The 18,137-nt window shown below is 41.3% G+C and overlaps 1 protein-coding gene across 6 annotated transcripts in view; it reads right to left on the bottom strand.

The window, feature by feature from the left end:
- EIF4ENIF1 (eukaryotic translation initiation factor 4E nuclear import factor 1) overlaps positions 1-18,137 on the bottom strand; it is a 47,919-nt gene that overhangs the window by 25,159 nt on the left and 4,623 nt on the right. For 2 of the 6 annotated variants that reach the window (XM_088800927.1, XM_088800926.1), the window contains exons 4-6: positions 16,445-16,567; positions 3,769-3,842; positions 1,545-1,672 (exon numbers count right to left, since the gene is read on the bottom strand). In XM_088800927.1, coding sequence (XP_088657053.1) covers positions 1,545-1,672; positions 3,769-3,842; positions 16,445-16,540 — 298 coding nt within the window. In that variant the 5' untranslated portion in view covers positions 16,541-16,567. Of the gene's footprint in view, positions 1-1,544; positions 1,673-3,768; positions 3,843-16,444; positions 16,568-16,981; positions 17,377-17,509; positions 17,670-18,137 lie in introns of those variants that run through there. The other 4 variants (XM_019754240.3, XM_019754244.3, XM_019754241.3 and 1 more) reach the window with 4 other exon arrangements.

Here is an 18,137-nt window from a genome sequence, read left to right as displayed (position 1 = left end):
AAAATGTTATAAACATCTACTATAGGACCCAGCCATTCTACTTTTAGATGTTCACCCAACAGACAAAAAAGCATATGTCCATATAGAGACTGGTACATGAATATTCATAGTTTTGGTTAACAGTCAAAAACTGGAAACCCAAATGTCCATCAACAGTGAACAAACTGTAAATTCATACAATGGAATACTACTGGGCAACAAAAAGGAACTATTTATACATTTGACACCATGAATGAATCTTAAAACAACTATTCTGAGCTACCTAAAGCGTGCAGCCATATAATTCCATTTATATTAAGTTCTAGGAAATGCAAACTAATGTGTAGTGACAGGAAGATCGGTGCCTGTCTGGGGGGGAGTGTGGTGAGGAGATTCACAGGAGGAGTACTCAGGAAACTTGTGGGGGTGATGGAAACGCTTATTACTGTGTGGTAATGGATTCACATGTGTATACACACGTCAAAACTTTAAATGGTGCACTTGATGTACAGTCTATTGTATGGCAATTATATTTCAATAAAAGTGTAAGAAAAATACACGTCAACACATAAAAATTCTTCCTAGAAAAATCAGAAAACTGAAGGTAAGTCCAAGTGAGAGAAACCTCTTTTAATCTTCACACCAGAAACAGTTCCTGAAATGTTTCGATGTGTGCTTTTCCAGAATTTCCATGCAGTGTCTCAGTTTTTTCCAAAACAAGATATAACATGGACAGTTATATGTAACTTGGTAAACACATCTCCAACATATTTTTATAGACGAACAATGTAGGACTCATACATACTCAACCTAGTTCTACTGCTGGACATTTAAGTTGCTTCTAAGTTTTCATCATTTTAATGAAGTCTGTGGCATATCTTTAATGATTGTTAGAATAAATCCCTTGTTTGAGGGACATTACTGCACTAAGTGTACTAATAGGTTCTGTGTAGAAATATCTCACAGCTCAAACTAGCGTCACTCCTATCTTCTTCGCTCAGTTCCAAATTTATGATGCATTGTCTTCCTATCGCAATAGGAGTTCCTCTTGCAATAAGTTCCTTGACTAGTTTTTGTATTGCCAGGACCCCATTTCACTCTTCAATATCTTTTCTAGTTTAAAAGGGTAAAGGTATGGAAGATCACATGGTACTTGTCTCAAACTATAGCTACACCCTGTATTCAGATCACAATCCATTACGAATTAAGAATTGCCAGAACTGATTTATACCTGAGGACGAGGCTCATACATGAGACTAAGCATAATCGGATTTCCAGTACAACTTTATGCCCCCTACCACATCTAACTCAGTTATCCATGTCAATGAGAGACATCAGTACTTTTAATTCAAAAGCACACAGCCTAATACAGTCTACTTGCCTCTGCGATACAGGAAGGCTATAATTTTACTCAGCTAATCAGGAAAAATCCAATTGGTAAATCAGTTTCCTGATAAAGATACTTTGCTCCAATGCATAAAACTCTCGCAGGTAAGAATGAAGCCGCAGCAAAGAGCATTGTCTGCAAAACTGCTCCCTCCACTTCCGAGTGACAGCATGCTCACCTACTACCCTGCGCACCAGGGAAGGCCGGTCTGTATCCAACTCTTTCTTCACACTTTCCACTGGTGAGCTCCGCCCTGAAGCTGGGTAGAGCGAGGCATGCCACTTCTCGGGGTCCCAGACGCCATCACTACAAGTCAAAGGGTATCAACAGTTAGCACTTGCACCCGTGAACTACAATACGTAGTCTAATTTCTGAACTTCTTCAAGTTACGGAAATCCTCTCCCAAATAAAACTTCACGGTTGCCATCAGAATAGTTACCTCTTTTAAGATGAAAACAAAAGCAACTATTAATTCAGTAATACTTTGTTGTTGTTCACATGACACCAGTAGTCACTTGAAAACCAGTGGTCTGTGTATAAATGAAACATTCAGACCACAAACCTTGGGGTGCACATGGATTATAGTAACGATACCTGTTCTACACAAAGAAGATGGCGCCATAAACAATGACTACTCAGTTTACTAAAAATTAGTGTAAGGGAGGGAAACTCCCTTAATCCTCTCACTAGAAGTAACTCTGGGAATGCTTGGTGTGTATTTTTCTAGAATTCCTACGCAGTCTGTTTTTCCCATAAATAAGATAGACAGTTCTTATGAACTTAAAATGTGTGGTTTGGATTTTATTTTGTTTTTCCTTCTCTAACGATGGGATGGGGGGTGGGGCAGATAGTCCAGTGTGCAGAGCAGCTTTGGAGCTTGTGGGACCGAACTGTGGCTCCGCCATCACCACCAGGGACACCCTGGAAAGTTACTGAGCTATGCACTTTAGTCTTCTGCAGAAAGCACTGCCCCAACCCTAGATCAGACCAGGCTGCACTGAACTCTGCACTTGTCTTTCATAAACTCTTATGAATATTTGACTGTATCCTTCCACAGACTGATGTTCCATGCAGGCACTACTTGATAGCACCTGGCACAGTATTTGCCACATGGCAGGAACTGAACATTTCTTGACTGAGTCAACCTCTTAGTCTCAAACGCCTCACAATAAAGGACATACTACCTCATCTGGTTGTAGGAACTGCTTGGAGTTTAAGAACCCAACAAATTTTAATTCTCTGAGAGGCGAGAAACAGCACAATGAGAAGCTCTTTCCTCTAGCTCACTGTTTTCGTTACTATTACTAGGCACAATGTCTCCACTTCAGAATAAGAGGAATGTGTGTGCCCACAGAACCTTATTTTATGCCAAGAAGAAATAGTTGTAACAAAAAAAATTCAACTTGAGGCATAAAAAAAGCTTTACAGCTTTAATGAGAAACAAAACAAAACCCTCAGGCTATCTGAGACTTACCAAAAAATCTTAACCAATTGGAATAGCCATTATTCAAGTTTCACCTTTAAGGGAAAGTGGTGAGGAGTCCAGATTTAGCAACCTTCTGAACAGTCCATATACAAAGTAAAGAGTATGTCTTATTCAACCAAGACATTAAACACAATAGGTGCTTCATATGCTGAAAATGTGGGCCAGTATGAACTTCCTACCTTGCTACAGCGGTACCTCGGTTTTCAAACATAATCCGTTCCGGAAGACCATTCGAGTTCTGAAACACTTGAAAACAGCCAACAGCTAGGCCTCAGAATCTTGCACTCAGTGGAAGCCATGTGACATGTTCGACTTCCGAGGTGTGTTCAAAAACCGAAGCATTTACTTCTGAGTTTATAGCGTTCGTAAACCGAAATGTTCGTCAATGTTTGAAAACCGAGGTACTACTGTATTTAAGAAGTGACCTTTAAGTCATAAGGTGACTGTAAGAAGTGCAATGTAGGGTTATTGTAAGAGATTTTCTGATCACCCTACCTGGGCAGACCCTTGAGGAAGGACCCTGAAACCGTGCAAAAACCATTGGGAGAGAGAAAAGACCTCAGTGAGGACTCTCCTGTTCAAGTCTTAATTCTGCTTTCTGACTTTGTGCCTTTGCCCAAGTCATGTTCTAGTTTTAGTTTCTTCACTAGTTAGTTTAAAGTGAATTGGTTTAGTTGTCCTCAGAATCCCTTGTAACTCAAATCTTTGAATCGATGGTTTAAAGCTAATTAATAATAAAACTGATGAAGACAGTACAATAAGATGCTAGCCATGTTCATGTATTTATGCTGAAGCCCAATATCAATACCCCTAAAATCTCCCCACTCATAATTCTACTAAAAAGCTTCAAAACAATACAATTCCTAATTTACCAAGTTTGATGTAATAAAAAGGTGAATAGAAGCACCCACCCTACCTGTCGTATTTTTCAGAGAGGCATGAAGGCCTTTGTTTGGAATGAGGGCGTTCTTTTATATCCAAAAGCTCCTCCTAGAAAGAGAAATCAAATATGATTGTGAGGAGTATTTCACACACTTTAAACTTATTTTTGCTTTTAGCAATTGTCTACCTTAAGCATTTCACACAGTTCTTATTTATTTATACCTTGACTTATTCCAGAAAGGACTGGAGTCAGTTCAAGGTTCTTACAAGACGCTCATACACAACTGGCAAATAACAGTGATTAGCTTCTTGCTAAGACATTCTCTCATAAATTGCTGTCCAGTAGTATATTCCACAACACTGAGTGCTCATTAAGGCATGAAAGCTTCAGGCTTACATAAAACATCCAGCTAATGTTACTCTTAAATGCATCAGATACCAATTTATAAGGAGATAGTTTTTTAAACATAAAGTTGCAAGGAAAAAACCACCCATATACTATTTGTCTGATTTGCCTGTTAACATTTTCCCTTATTCGCTTTAGCATTTGAACTCGCTATATGTAACTTTTTTTTGAACCATTTAAGACTGTATGTCATGCCTTCACCCCTAAATACTTCAATGCCTATTTCCTAAAAATGAGGATATTCTTTCACAGCCTCTTATCTAGCCCCTTGAGAGAATTAAGCCTTGCAAAAAATGATTTGAGTGACTATTTTTCCATTCTCCCAAGGATTACACTTGGCCAGTATAATTTTAGAGGCACAGGAGAAGGAAATCCATTACATAATGGATGCCTTAGGGCATAATGGCTTACTTCTGCAGAACCTGGTTGAGAACCGTCAGTTTTATATAACCACTTATCAATAATACTTTAATCTACCCCTCCAGATTCCAATATTGTCAGTTGACTCAATAATAGCCTCCATATTTTTTCAGCCTCCAACACAAGATCCAGTCTAGAACCAGATATTGGTTGTTGTATCTCTTTGGTCTCTAATCTGGAACATCTCTACAGCTTCTTTTGTGTTCAATGACACGGACACTTCTAAACAATACAGAAATGTATTTTAAGAGAACTTTGTTCATTATGGGTTTGTCTAATGTTTTCTCATGATTAGATTAGGACTAAGCGTCCCTGGAGCAGAATAGTGCCCTAAGAGATGCTGGGTCCATCTCATAGCATCATCACCTTTGGATGCCCATGATAGCCATCTGTCCCTTACTAATGATGTTAATTTTGACCACTTGGTCAAGGTGATCCTGTTTCTATACTGTTCAGTTACTACTTTCCCTCTTGCAATTAGTATGCAATCTGTAGGGAGACACTTGAACATCATCCAATGTCCCAGTCTTCATCAAAATTTCTCCAAATTTAGCATCTATTGATGATTCTTGCCCAAACCAATCTCGATTTTCCAACTCTAGGCCTCTTCCACATTTACCAGTCAGCACTTGACATTCCACTCTAAATACAAACCCTCCATTCTCGCCATTTACCTATTTATTATTGGCAAAGGCTCACAGATTCCTAGTTTTTCCAATGGTCTATAATTTATTAATGTCCTTAATTATTCTGGTGCTCAAATTGGGAGCCTCTTCAAGCTGGCTCCTGTGTCCTTTTGACATGCCTCATCATTTTTCATTTCCTGTCTTACCTTGTACCAATCCTGTCCTAGACCCAGAGTTGGCCATTTTTCTAAGAAATTCTAGTTCCCTTAAGTGGAATGATATAGGAAACCACGGTCTGGAAACTGGGTGTCCTCATTTGCTTCTAGGCCCCTTCAGCAGAACTAGGATATATGTGCATTTATGTATGCCTGTGTGTGTGTGTGTGTGTGTGTGTGTGTGTGTGTGTGTACATATATATATACACACACAAACTAATATATCTGCTCATATACATGCATATACACAAATAGTGTTGCATCGCTTTTATATACATTTAAACACTTTCATAATAAAGGGGAAAAAAGCAATTCCCAAACTTTTAGTACCAGTAAAATGATACAACTGCCTTGCAAAAAGCATATACCATCGTGCTGTGACTTCTGCGATACCCCCCAATTACATGCCTCACAAGAGAATGCTTGCTTGTCTTTTTAACCACTGCTTCCCATGTTTTGGGGTAACTATGGAGGGATAGATGTACTCTCTCAGCCTACAGGAAACATTCCACATAAGCATGTCATAAATTCACTCAGTGTCTTTAGACACCTGAAGCATCAAATGTTTTCTCCATGACCTCAAAATGCACTAGGACCAAATGACATTTTAGTTTTAAAATCTGAATATCAGGCATTCTCATTTATTTAGGATTTATTTATAATTATGTCTTATTTTTTTGGATAGAAATATCTAGAAAAATGTAGAAGTCTGAAATGAACAGAATTCCAAATGTAAGAAAATGTCTCAACACTGCTCAAAATTCTGAAAATAACTGTCAAAGCACTGGCATACCACCTGCAAACCGCCAGTGAAGATGACAGTCCAGTGAAATCTTCAGGGCAAACATAGTAACAGAGGTGCAGGGGTGACACAAATTTGGTGGTGGGAGAAGCAGGAGTGAGGCAGATGGACCAACAGTAAATGGTTTTGATAATAGCAGATATTACAATACAGAAAGCCTAAGGACAGGAGGGCTTAAAACATTTTCCAGTAGAAACAGGGAAGACCTTGCAATATTGGAAATACGTACTTATACATACACTACGGAAAAAAGATTGCAAAGCCATTTTCTGCATTAGAAGCAATCCAAAGATTATTACATATTCCCTTACTTCACCATCCTCAAATTCAAATGCTAAACTAAGAACCCAATTTACTACCGTTTCCCCGAAAATGAGTCCTAGCCGGAGCATCAGCTCTAATGCGTCTCTTGGAGCAAAAATTAATATTAAGACCCAGTCTTATATTACATAAGACCTGATTTTATATTAAAGTAAAATAAGACCAGGTTTTATATTAATTTTTGCTCCAAAAGACGCATTAGAGCTGATGCTCTGGCTAGGTCTCATTTTCGGGGAAACACGGTATAAACCAAGGGCAATATATTTCATACTTATACATATTCTCAATACACAGGTTTCTAAACAATGAGGCATTATTTGAAACGTTTAACCCCAAAAGATAATAGGGAGTCCAAGTAACAGGTATTCCCTCTTTACTACAGCTTTTTGCTTAAACTCTGATTTTATCTATTTAGGAGCCAACTGGGAAAGATTAACATTTTAACACAGCCACAAAACACGTAGTAGTAGTAAATGTTCTATTTGTGGAGATCAAAAAAATATTTTAAAAAAGGTAATAGCCTTACAAAAAGGGAAATGGGGCAATTAAAGAGAGATGACAACTAACGTAATATGGCATCCTGGATGGAATCCTGGAACAGCAAAAGTGCGTTTAGTTTAAAACTAAGGAAATGTGGGCCAGCCCGGTGGCTCAGGTGGTTGGAGCGCCATGCTCCCGCTGAGGTCGCCGGTTCGATTCCCACATGGGCCAGTGAGCCGCACCCTCTACAGCTAAGATTGTGAACAACTGCTCTCCCTGGAGCTGGGCTGCTGCTCCGTGTGCTGCCGTGAGCAGTGCAGCCGGCGGCCAGCGTGAGCGGCCGGCAGCCATCGTCGTGACCTCTGAGGGAGGGAACACAAGGCTGATAACACCAGCATGGGCCAGGGGGCTGTGTCCTACACAACTAGACTGAGAAACAACGGCTTGAATAAGAGTGTGGTGGGGAGGCAGGAAAAGGGGGGAAAAAAAGAAAAAACTAAGGAAATGTGAACAAAGTGGGGACTTTAGTTAATAACAATGTATCAACATTGTTAATTGTAACAAATGTACCACACCAATACATTAATAATAGGGATACTGGGTAAGGGGTATATAGGAACTCTCTTACTACGTTCCTAGTTTTTCCTGTACATCTAAAGCTGTTCTAAAAAATAAAGTTTTTTTTAACCATATATAAAAATTAACTCAAAATGTATCAAAAACCTAAATATAAGAGCTATAACTATGAAATTCTTAGGAGAAAACACAGGTGTAAATCTTTATGACCTTGGATTAAACAATGTTTCTTGGCTATGAGACTGAAAGCACAAGCACCAAAGAAAAAAACAGATAATTGGACTTCAAATTTAGAAACTCTGACACTATTAAGAAAGTGAAAAAACAGCCCCTAGAATAAGAAAAAATAAACAAATCATATGCCGTAGTCCCCCCTTACGCACGGTTTCACTTTCTGTGGTTTCAGTAACCCCTAGTCAACCGTGGTCTGAAAATATTAAATGGAAAATTCTATAAATAAACAATTCATAAGTTTTAAACTGCACACTATTCTGAGTAGCATGATGAAATCTCGAGCCATCCCGCTTCATCCTGCCTAGGACTTTCATTATCTCTGTCCAGCACATCCATACTATTCATAAGTACGATAAAATATTTTGACAGACACCACATTCATGTAACTTTTATTACAGTATATTGCTATAATTGTTCTATTTTATTACTATTGTTAATTTCTTACTGAGCCTAATTTATAAATAAAACTTTATCATAAGTATGTATGTACAGGAAAAAAGATAGTATATGTAGAGTTTGGTACTATCCGTGGTTTCAGGCATCCACTGGGGGTATCACAGTATCTTCCGCAGATAAAGGGTGGGAGGTGGGGCTACTGTATCTGATAAGGGTCTAGTATCCAGAATATAGAGAGAACTCATACAACTCAACAACAAAAAGACAACCCAATTTAAAAACAGGTAAAAAATTTCAATAGATTTTTCTCCAAAGATACAAATGGCCAAAAAGCACATGGAAGATGTTCAACATCATTAGTCACTAGGAAAATGCAAGTCAAAACCACAGTGAGATACCACCTCACCTCTACTAGGATGGCTACTTAAAAAAAAAAAGGAAAATTAAGTACTGGCAAGGATGTGGAGAAATTGGAACCCTAACAATGCTGATGGGAACGTATAGTGGTGCAGCTGCTGCGGAAAATAGTGGCAGTTCCTTAAAAAGTTAAACAGTTACGGGCCGGCCCGGTGGCTCAGGTGGTTAGAGCTCCATTCTCCTAACTCTGAAGGCTGCCGGTTCGATTCCCACATGGGCCAGTGGGCTCTCAACCACAAGGTTGCCAGTTCAATTCCTCTGAGTCCCACAAGGGATGGTGGGCAGCGCCCCCTGCAACTAAGTTTGAACACAGCACCTTAAGCTGAGCTGCCGCTGAGCTCCCAGATGGCTCAGTTGGTTGGAGTGCGTCCTCTCAACCACAAGGTTGCCGGTTCGACTCCCACAAGGGATGGTGGGCTGTGCCCCCTGCAACTAACAACGGCAACTGGACCTGGAGCTGAGCTGCACCCTCCACAACTAAGATTGAAAGGACAACAACTTGACTTGGCAAAAAGTCCTGGAAGTACACACTGTTCCCCAATAAAGTCCTGTTCCCCTTCCCCAATAAAATCTTTAAAAAAAAAAAAGAAAAAAGTTAAACAGTTATTATATGACCTAACAATTCCACTCCTACCGTGTTTCCCCCAAAATAAGACCTAGCCAGACCATCAGCTCTAATGAGTCTTTTGGAGCAAAAATTAATATAAGATCTGGTTTTTTACTATAAGACCGAGTATAACATAATGTAATATAATATTAATATAAGACCCGGTCTTATTTTACATATAGTAGTAAAATAAGACCGGGTCTTATATTAATATTATATTATACTTGGTCTTATACTACTTTATGTAAAATAATATATTACTACATAGTAATATATTACATAGTAAATACATTTATATATAATATATAAGTGTATTATATATAAATATATTAATATATTAAATATATATTACATATATTACTATATTACATAGTAAAATAAGACCGGGCCTTATATTAATTTTTGCTCCAAAAGACGCATTGGAGCTGATGGTCCAGCTAGGTCTTATTTTTGGGGAAACACGGTAGGTATATACAAAAGAGAACTGAAAAATTATGTCCACACAAAAACTTGTACAAGACTGCTCATAGCAGCATTGTTCACAATAGCCAAAATGTGGGCCGGCCCAGTGGCTCAGGCGGTTGGAGCTCCGTGCTCCTAACTCCCAAGGCTGCCAGTTTGATTCCCACATGAGCCAGTGGGCTCTCAACCACAAGGTTGCCAGTTCGACTCCCGCAAGGGATGGTGGGCTGCGCCCCCTGCAACTAACAACAGCAACCAGACCTGGAGCTGAGCTGCACCCTCCACAACTACGACTGAAAGGATAACAACTTGACTTGGAAAAAATTCTGAAAGTACACACTGTTCCCCAATCAAGTCCTATACCCCTTCCCTAATAAAATCTTTAAAAAAACAAACAAAAATACAATAGCCAAAATGTGGAAAACCCGTACAATGGAGTATCACTTGGCAATAAAAAGGAGTAACATACTGATACATGCTACAACATGAACCTTGAAAACATTATGTTAAGTGAAAGAAGCCAGACACAAAAGGCCACATATGATTCTATTTATATGTAATGTTCAGAACAAGTAAATCCAGAGTCAAAAAGTAGACTCAATGGCTGCCAGAGGCTATGGGAAGGGTCTAGTGGGGAGTGAGTGCTAATGGGTCAGAGTTTCTGTTTGGGGTGATGAAAATGTTCTGGAATTAAGATAGTAGTGATGGTCGTGTAACTTTGTGACTTTATTAAAAACCACTGAATGATCAACTTTAACGGGGTGAATTTTATGTAAATTATATGTCAAAAAATATTTTTAAGTAAATTAACCTAAGAGGTTCAGTCATCAGAGGTTAATGTTTTGTTTAACTTCACTTCTTACAGACTTATTGCTCTAATTGCAGGCTGATAAATGCCAACCATTCTCAGATACAAGAGTTGCTCAGGTTGGTAAAAATGTTTTAACTTTCCCTTCCATAGAATTCCAGTTTTCTTCAGTGACTTTATATGCTTGGCATATACTAGATGTGAGTAAGTGCTCAAGTGACTGACTATACAAACCTGACAGGCCTGTGGGGACACAAGGCAGAGCAATGAACCAATCGCACACTGGCATTATGATGCCTGCAGCATGATTTGTGGTAGGATATACTGCTAAGTGCAATGGCTAAAACACAGCCCACCTGTCTAGAGGGGAGGGAGAGCCACTTTCCTCAATAATACGCTGAGAACTGGGAAAATAATTCTTGGACTGTGAAGGCTGCTGGGAATAACTTGAAACATCCCAGTAAAACTACAGTTACTGTTCTTGAGAGCAGGGCTTCTTAAACCAGTTTCATTGCCTCAAGGAAACCATATACAAAAATATGCATTTGTGCAATTTCTGCAGTGATTGTTCATACCTTCAAAAGATCTCCAACTGACCCCAAAGAGGTTAGGAAGTAGTGCTTTAAACCGATCCCGATTACGTTTCTCAACATGTGACTCAATGGCCACCTGGACATTTAGGGGAAAATGAGAGAAAGCCTCTTCATAGGGTTGAGAGAGCTAAATCTGTTAACTCCCAGCAAAGTCTTAAGTTGCATAATATGGTATCCCAGCTTGAGAGGATCCCCCACTTTAGGGAGGAGAGAGACCAAGAGCTAAGTCAATACGAAGTTTGTTCTTTTCATACCTGTGCACAGAACATTTCCTGTGTGTCAGGCTTAGAGTCTAGCAGACAGATCACTCTTGTCCCTGGCCCCAAGGCTCTCCCGACTTTCAAGAGAAGTGTTCTTAAACATACCATCTCATCAAGTGCCCTTAACAGCAATTATTCCTGGAAAGAAACCCTTTGGGATATTTTCAAAGAAAACCTTCAACTTTAGCTAAAGGAAAAACACTTGTAAAGTGCCCAATATGAATTGGGAGTGCTCCCTCCCTATGAGTACTTCAGGAGGGAATGTACGATTACCCTTTCGTAGAATCCTAAGAACCTACAGGAACTTACTGATTACGGACAAATTCACCGCTAAAATTATCATCTAGACAAGAGTTAACATCTGAGACCTTACTTTTTTCACAGGGTATTTAAACCTGACCAGGCAAGAACAAGCTGCTAATTGCCTAAGAGCCACACACCCAAGGAAGTATAAACACATTTTCTTAGTTTTATCAGCCTCCCTTAAAGAAAATGTCAAGCTACTGAGAACAATCTACATATTTGGGAATCATTAATATGGACACCCACTTGTAGTGGTCAACATCAGAGAGCAAATGAACACTGAGTATAAGCCCAAAACAACAGTGGTTAAAATCTTCATCCAGTTTTTTCCTGCAGAAATCCCATGCAGAAGCAGCTACGCATTCTAATGACATTCTGACCTTATAGAAGAATTGCATACAAGTCACTTATAAGTGATGAAACAGTAGAAAGCTCAATTTTTTATCACTGTGTTTCCCAGAAAGACTGGATCTTATATTAATTTTTGCTCCAAAAGACACATTAGGGCTGTTTAGGGGATGTCATCCTGAAAAATCATGGTAGGGCTTATTTTCTGGTTAGGTCTTATTTTGGGGGAAACATGGTATTAACCTAGATATTTTGTAAAAACCCCAAGTTTTATTTCATTGCCAATGGTCAAACACTCTAGAAGTGAGCCAGTGTCACACCTGTGTGCCTGGCTCCTCCTAAAGAAGGCCACTCTCCCTGGGGCAGCGTTTGGGTTGGGTCTGCCTTTGACCTCCTCTGCCAGTCCCTACCCTCCACACACCCTCTAGCACTGGGCTTAGCCCATCAGACTCTCAAGATAGTTGCTGACTAACTTGATATTTCATTCTAGCGACTTACATGACTTTTATGACAGGATTAGAAAGCTTTTAAAAATAGAATCACAATGGGATAATAGTATCCATAGATGACAGCCAACGCAATGGTGAACAAACAACATAGGGGACTCACCGGATACATTCCACCATCCCCCCATTTGTGAGGTTTGTTGCTAAAGGGGGCACCATTTAGAACAGTTCAGGTAAGTCAGGATTTAAACTGGATCCTGCAGAACTGATAAGCAGGATTTAGCACCTGGATTCACCCAAGCATCTAATGGTGGCTGACTTGATGCAAATACCTTCTTCTACGGAAAGGATTTATTTGAAACTAAGAAGGGAATTGGAAACACAAAAAAAAGGAAAGTGTTTTTTCCTGTTGATCTGGCCAATGCCAAGGTTTATAAAAATAAACCTTGACTTTTAAATGTGTTTATACAACTGATAACAAAGCAATATAAAATGTTAAGTGAGCAGGTAGAAAAATACTAGAAGAAAACAAGAAAATCCTTTTAAGGGTTGCTGGCATGACATCTTTAATAGAGCTTTCCGATTTCATATTAAAATGGAGATGGTCACCATGACATTTAGAAAATAAGCGACTTGATCTAAAATTGGTATCTAAAGGAGGTAACTTTTAGTATCTCCCCCTAACCTTATACACCCTTATTAGGCCTTAAGCAGTTTTCAATACTTATTGTGTGGCAGACACTTTTCTAAGCACTAGACATATATTTTCTCATTTATTCCCCACAAAACTCATGAGGTCGATACTATTCCACCTGGATTTTACAGAGGAAAAGAATGAGATTCAGAGAAGCTAAGTATATGGCTGAAGGCCACACAGGTTAAGTAAGAGGTAAAGTGGGAAATCCTAAACTAGGCAGGATTCAACAGCCCCTTCGCCTCCTCTCCTCTGCTTCTCTTGAGAGGACAAAGAAAGGTGCACAATCTCTCCCAGCAACTCTGTCCCTCAGTGTTGTGTCCCTCTCCAGTGAGACAACTGGGAACCCTAAGCCCACTGCCACGTCACTGGGCAGGCTTCCCCTAAGGTGGCCTCCTCTCATAGCACCCGTTCCTAAATCAAAGGCCCTGCCTATAAATTTCTATGTTAAAGGTTCCAATTGTGAAATGATCGATTCCTTATGTAGAAGTTCCCACCACGAGTGAGTAGGAAAAGATACTCATGATGGCAAGGCCCTGAATCTTAACTTTTCAAGATGACTTGGAATTGGAACACGTAGGGAAGTGCAGTCAGAAGACAGTATCTATGGTGTTGCCCTCTAAGAACTTCCAGTGAGCTAGATTTTCTGGACAGCTGAAACATTAAGATTTTATAATGATTTTTCATACCAGAATTTGGCCTTCCCCAATATAAACAGGTATCTTTATTTTTATACTAGCTTAAGAAGTTTGTAGCTAAATGTGTCACAGAAATGATGCCTGTTAGAGGTTACTTCTCAACTCAGTTTATGAAAGAAACCTATGAAGCTGTCAAATGAAACCTCTGTGTAGGAAAAACCGACCATCTGACTGCTGATTTCAACCTAGGATTTAAACAAGTTACTCTTTTCTCAGAGACTTGACTTCAAGTCTTCCAACTGATTCTCTACGAGAAGGCTAAGAGGATTACTCAAATCAGTCCACTTCAGTTGCTTGTCTATCTTCTTAATGGTGTTAAAGCAAAGACATAAATATGGCTGTACCACTGATGAACTATCAGCCACAAATTAGGGTGGCCCCTTTTAAAGATCCCTACAGACAATGATGACTAAAATGGTGCCAATTCATAACAAGTCACCTCTAATGAAGAACACACATGAAATTAAGCTCAGATAATCCAACATCTACTCTTTAGATTTAATGTGCATGATTAACTCTGGTCAAGATCAAGTTGAATGTTTTGAGTGTCCTCTGCTGTTATTTCCTGTCCAACTGGCAGGTGACAACATTTACTAAGGGGTCAGTGGGAAGATACAGGAGCTAAGGAGGAACAGCACAAAGTATGTATATTTTGTGATCTAACATCAGTTTGTTCACTTGAAGAAAAAAACATAGATCTGAATGGGATCATCCAAAGCATTTCTATTGTGTACTTCAAACAGAAGATAGTATCACTAATAGAAAAGCAGGTATTACACCTCGAGAACTAGTGAACAAAGATCTCTGATGAAGATAAGAAAAAGTTGAAAGGGTCTCACATAAAATTACTAAAGTGGAGAAACATATACACGAAAGCACTACCCTAACATTGTTTGAACACAATCTTAAACCAGCCATTAACTAAATTCTGTTGAATGGGGCGGAAAGTAAACCTATTTCCAACTAAATTTGTTACAGAAGACCATTAAATCTAAGCTCTGCTGTCATTAACTTAAAAAATGCCTTTCTTAACCATTTTAAGCACATTTATCTAAATACGGCAGAATTCTGAGGCTTGATTGTCAAAAATGGGCAATACTGAGATTCTTAATCTTTATTGTAGACATACATAAGTTCTACCCTAACAGAGACCAATAATATCTTTCTAAAAATAACTTAAGCATAAAGATGGATATACATTAAGTATGATATATACATGCCACCCTCAGATCAGTGTGTGAAAGTGATTCAAAAGCCTCTCTGCCAGGACTCTACAAAGAGAGTACCAGTCAGAACTCTTATTCAAAAGGTGCTGGCCGAGTTGAAATCACAAAAGCAGTTCAAATCAGTTTTCCTTCATTTAATAAGCTTTTCTCCATTCAGAATTCACCTGTCAACATTTCAGTTGATGAATTTAAGTAGTGAAATACTCAAGCACTCTCAGGTTTGAGGGGAACTACACTTGGGAAGACCAAATATGAATGAAGTACTAAAGTGCTTTCTATCAACTCACTGTTATCCCAAAACAGATTGTGTTAAGACAGCAATTAACCAAGAACTCTTTTACACCTGAAAACACTTTTTCTTCTAGAGTTTTTCTTTTAATGCTGAAAATGAGTATTACTGACATCATTTGATACTTTATCGAGTAGGTAAGAGTAACTTTATCAAGTAGGTGAGAGTAGTGGTACCAGTACACAGACAAAGCCCGACTTTATAATATTAACCCATCAGTATCCTGGGAAGCTAGGGACAATAACCACACCAGAGTCCTTGATTGGGTCCATACTAAAAAAATACAGATATGGGCCCACCTAGGACATAATCCTTCCTGTCAACTGTCCCAAGCACATTTTATGTATTCCAGCCCAATACATTTCAGGGAACCAGAACGAATTCACAACTGAGTCCTGCCAACCTCTTCAGAAACATTCAACAGTCAACAAGATACTGAAACCATAGCTTCAATAAACACATGACCTTGAGGTGATTTGCAACCCCCTGGAAAAAGCAGGTATCTAGACGAGCAGTTCTAAATCACAAGTTTTTAGCTAGGGGAAATACAACTGAAGTCTTACTTTTGTGAATCCACATCTAATTTATAACTGGAAGTAAAAAACAGAATTAAAAAATCTGGTTACCCTAGCCAAGCACCTAGAATGCACCAAAAAGTATTCCTTTGGGGTGTCCACCTCTTAAGGAAACATCAATACAGAGGACACTGGTTTCGTGAGCCATCTCAGAGCTGGAATCCTTACTCTATAGCATGTAAGTCAACAACATACCAGACACACAACTATTACAGAATTTGTGTGCCAACATATACTGGTCCACAAATTCATATGGGATCTGAGCAGATATTCCCTTCACCTGAAAACGACTTAGAAGCAAATTCTAAACAAATTCTAGTTTAAACTCGGTATTCCCACTTAGAAAAAACGTTCAAAGCCATGCTTTACTAAATCTAGTTAACATTTAGTCCATTTAGTAAGTCAGAATGAGACTACACTTTAGATAATACTAATGAAATACCTACACAATGTTACTAACCTCCCCACCTTTATAAAGAAACACTATTTCAGTAGTAACAAAGCTTACTTTTGTATAGCGATGGGGGGATTTCGAGGCCTGCTGCTTCTTCAAATCAAGGAAAGCATCTCCATTTTCTGTTTCACCCACACTTCTCCTATCCATGGCTCCTTGGTCTACAATTCTTTGCACCTGGAAGATAAATCAGCACAAAACTGTCACAGAGAATAGTAATTTTTCAGAAGTCTTAACTGTTTAAGAAACTGAAACTATCTCTTAAAATGACTACCTTTAAAAAAAACAAACCCTCACAATTACGCTATAAACCAGAACCCAAATGGAAATAAAACCACTGGTAGTTATCTCTTCTAGTAAATAAAGTGCTCTAAGCATCAAAAACGTAAAGAAAGAAGTGGAAGGTGCCCAAATTAGGGTAGAGAGCCTTTAAGCATCTTTACTACAAAAAGATACCAAGATTAGTCGTTGCCACCCATAGGGACCGTTCAGGGAGGAGTGGGGAAGTTTCCCGGAGTGGGGGCAGATAGGAGACTCGTTGAGGCTGGGGATCCGGTTAAGTCGGGCTGTAATACAGTGCCTGTCACTTGCCAATGGACGGCGCCAGCTGCCCCTTGTTATCCAGGGGCCAGGGACTGGGGACGGAGCCCGAGCGCCCCTCGCCCAGCCGGCCGCACCTGTGGCCATGTCAGGGGCGCCCGTAGCAAGGAAGGAGCGAACGCCGGCTTCAGCTCCGAAACTCAGCTTTCCCGGGCCGCGACCCCAACCCCCGGCCTCTCGCGCAGGCCCCTACCCAGCGCCTTCCTTCCGAGGAAGGGCGGGGATGCTACTCACGAGGGGAGGCGGGCCGGAGGGAGCGGGAGGCCGAATCCCCCGGCCCGGGCGCTCAGAGCAGGAGCCGGCGCAGGCCCGCCGCCGTCCGCTCCGGCGGCTCGGGCCCCGCCAGCCCGCTCCCCGCCCGCCACCCCGCTGGCCTGGCGTCCCTGCCCGCCCCCCGCGCGCGCCCCGGCGCTCGCGCTCAGGCACGCGACCCCGGGAGCCGCGCGTCCGCGCCCCTTCTCTCCCTGCGGGCCCTGGCGCGCGGCGTCCCAGACCCCGCCGCCGCGGCCAGCCCCTTACTCGGTGCCTCCGCCGCTTGGCGGTCTTTCGCCTCGGCCGTCGCTCCCCTCCCCACCGTCCGCGCCGGTCCGAGGGCTACTCCGCGAGGCCTTCACACTCGCCCCCCCAACCGCTCCGGCTGTCTCTCTTCAGCCGCCGTAACCGCGGCCCAACCCTCCGCCCCTCCTCCCCGGCCCCCTCCTCCTTAATAACTCCCTCCACGCACCCGGGCCCCAGCACCGCCTTCGCCCGGATGTGAGGTGGCCGCGGCAATGCCGGACGGAAAAGAGAAACATCGCGACGCGCTTCCCGGGCGCTGGCCCCTGCGTGCGCTTGGTAGCGGGAAGGCGGTGGCTGGGAGGCGGTGGCGGCGGAGGCGAGGAGGCCGGGTCGAGGGCGGCGGAAGCCGTCCCTGGTGCGCGCAGGCGGTCGTCGTGGGCAGCCCCGGGAAGGATGCCGCGTTCCCACGCGCGCTTCGGGGCGGGGCGGAACGGGATGGGCTGTGCTCGGGGCCCGCGCCAGGCTTTCCTTTTGGTAAAGAGGTGGCAGCTGACAAGTGGGCCGTGGGCCGCGGCTTGGCCCGACTTGGGAGCGTGTGGACCGCTGCGTTTGCACAGTTGGAGCTGGCGGCGAACCCTGGGGCTCACCA

Source organism: Rhinolophus sinicus, chromosome 9 (genome assembly GCF_057876585.1).
Source record: "Rhinolophus sinicus isolate RSI-liver-muscle chromosome 9, RSI-T2T, whole genome shotgun sequence".
Classification (NCBI taxonomy): domain Eukaryota; kingdom Metazoa; phylum Chordata; class Mammalia; order Chiroptera; family Rhinolophidae; genus Rhinolophus; species Rhinolophus sinicus.
This window is presented reverse-complemented; position numbering and strand designations above follow the sequence as displayed.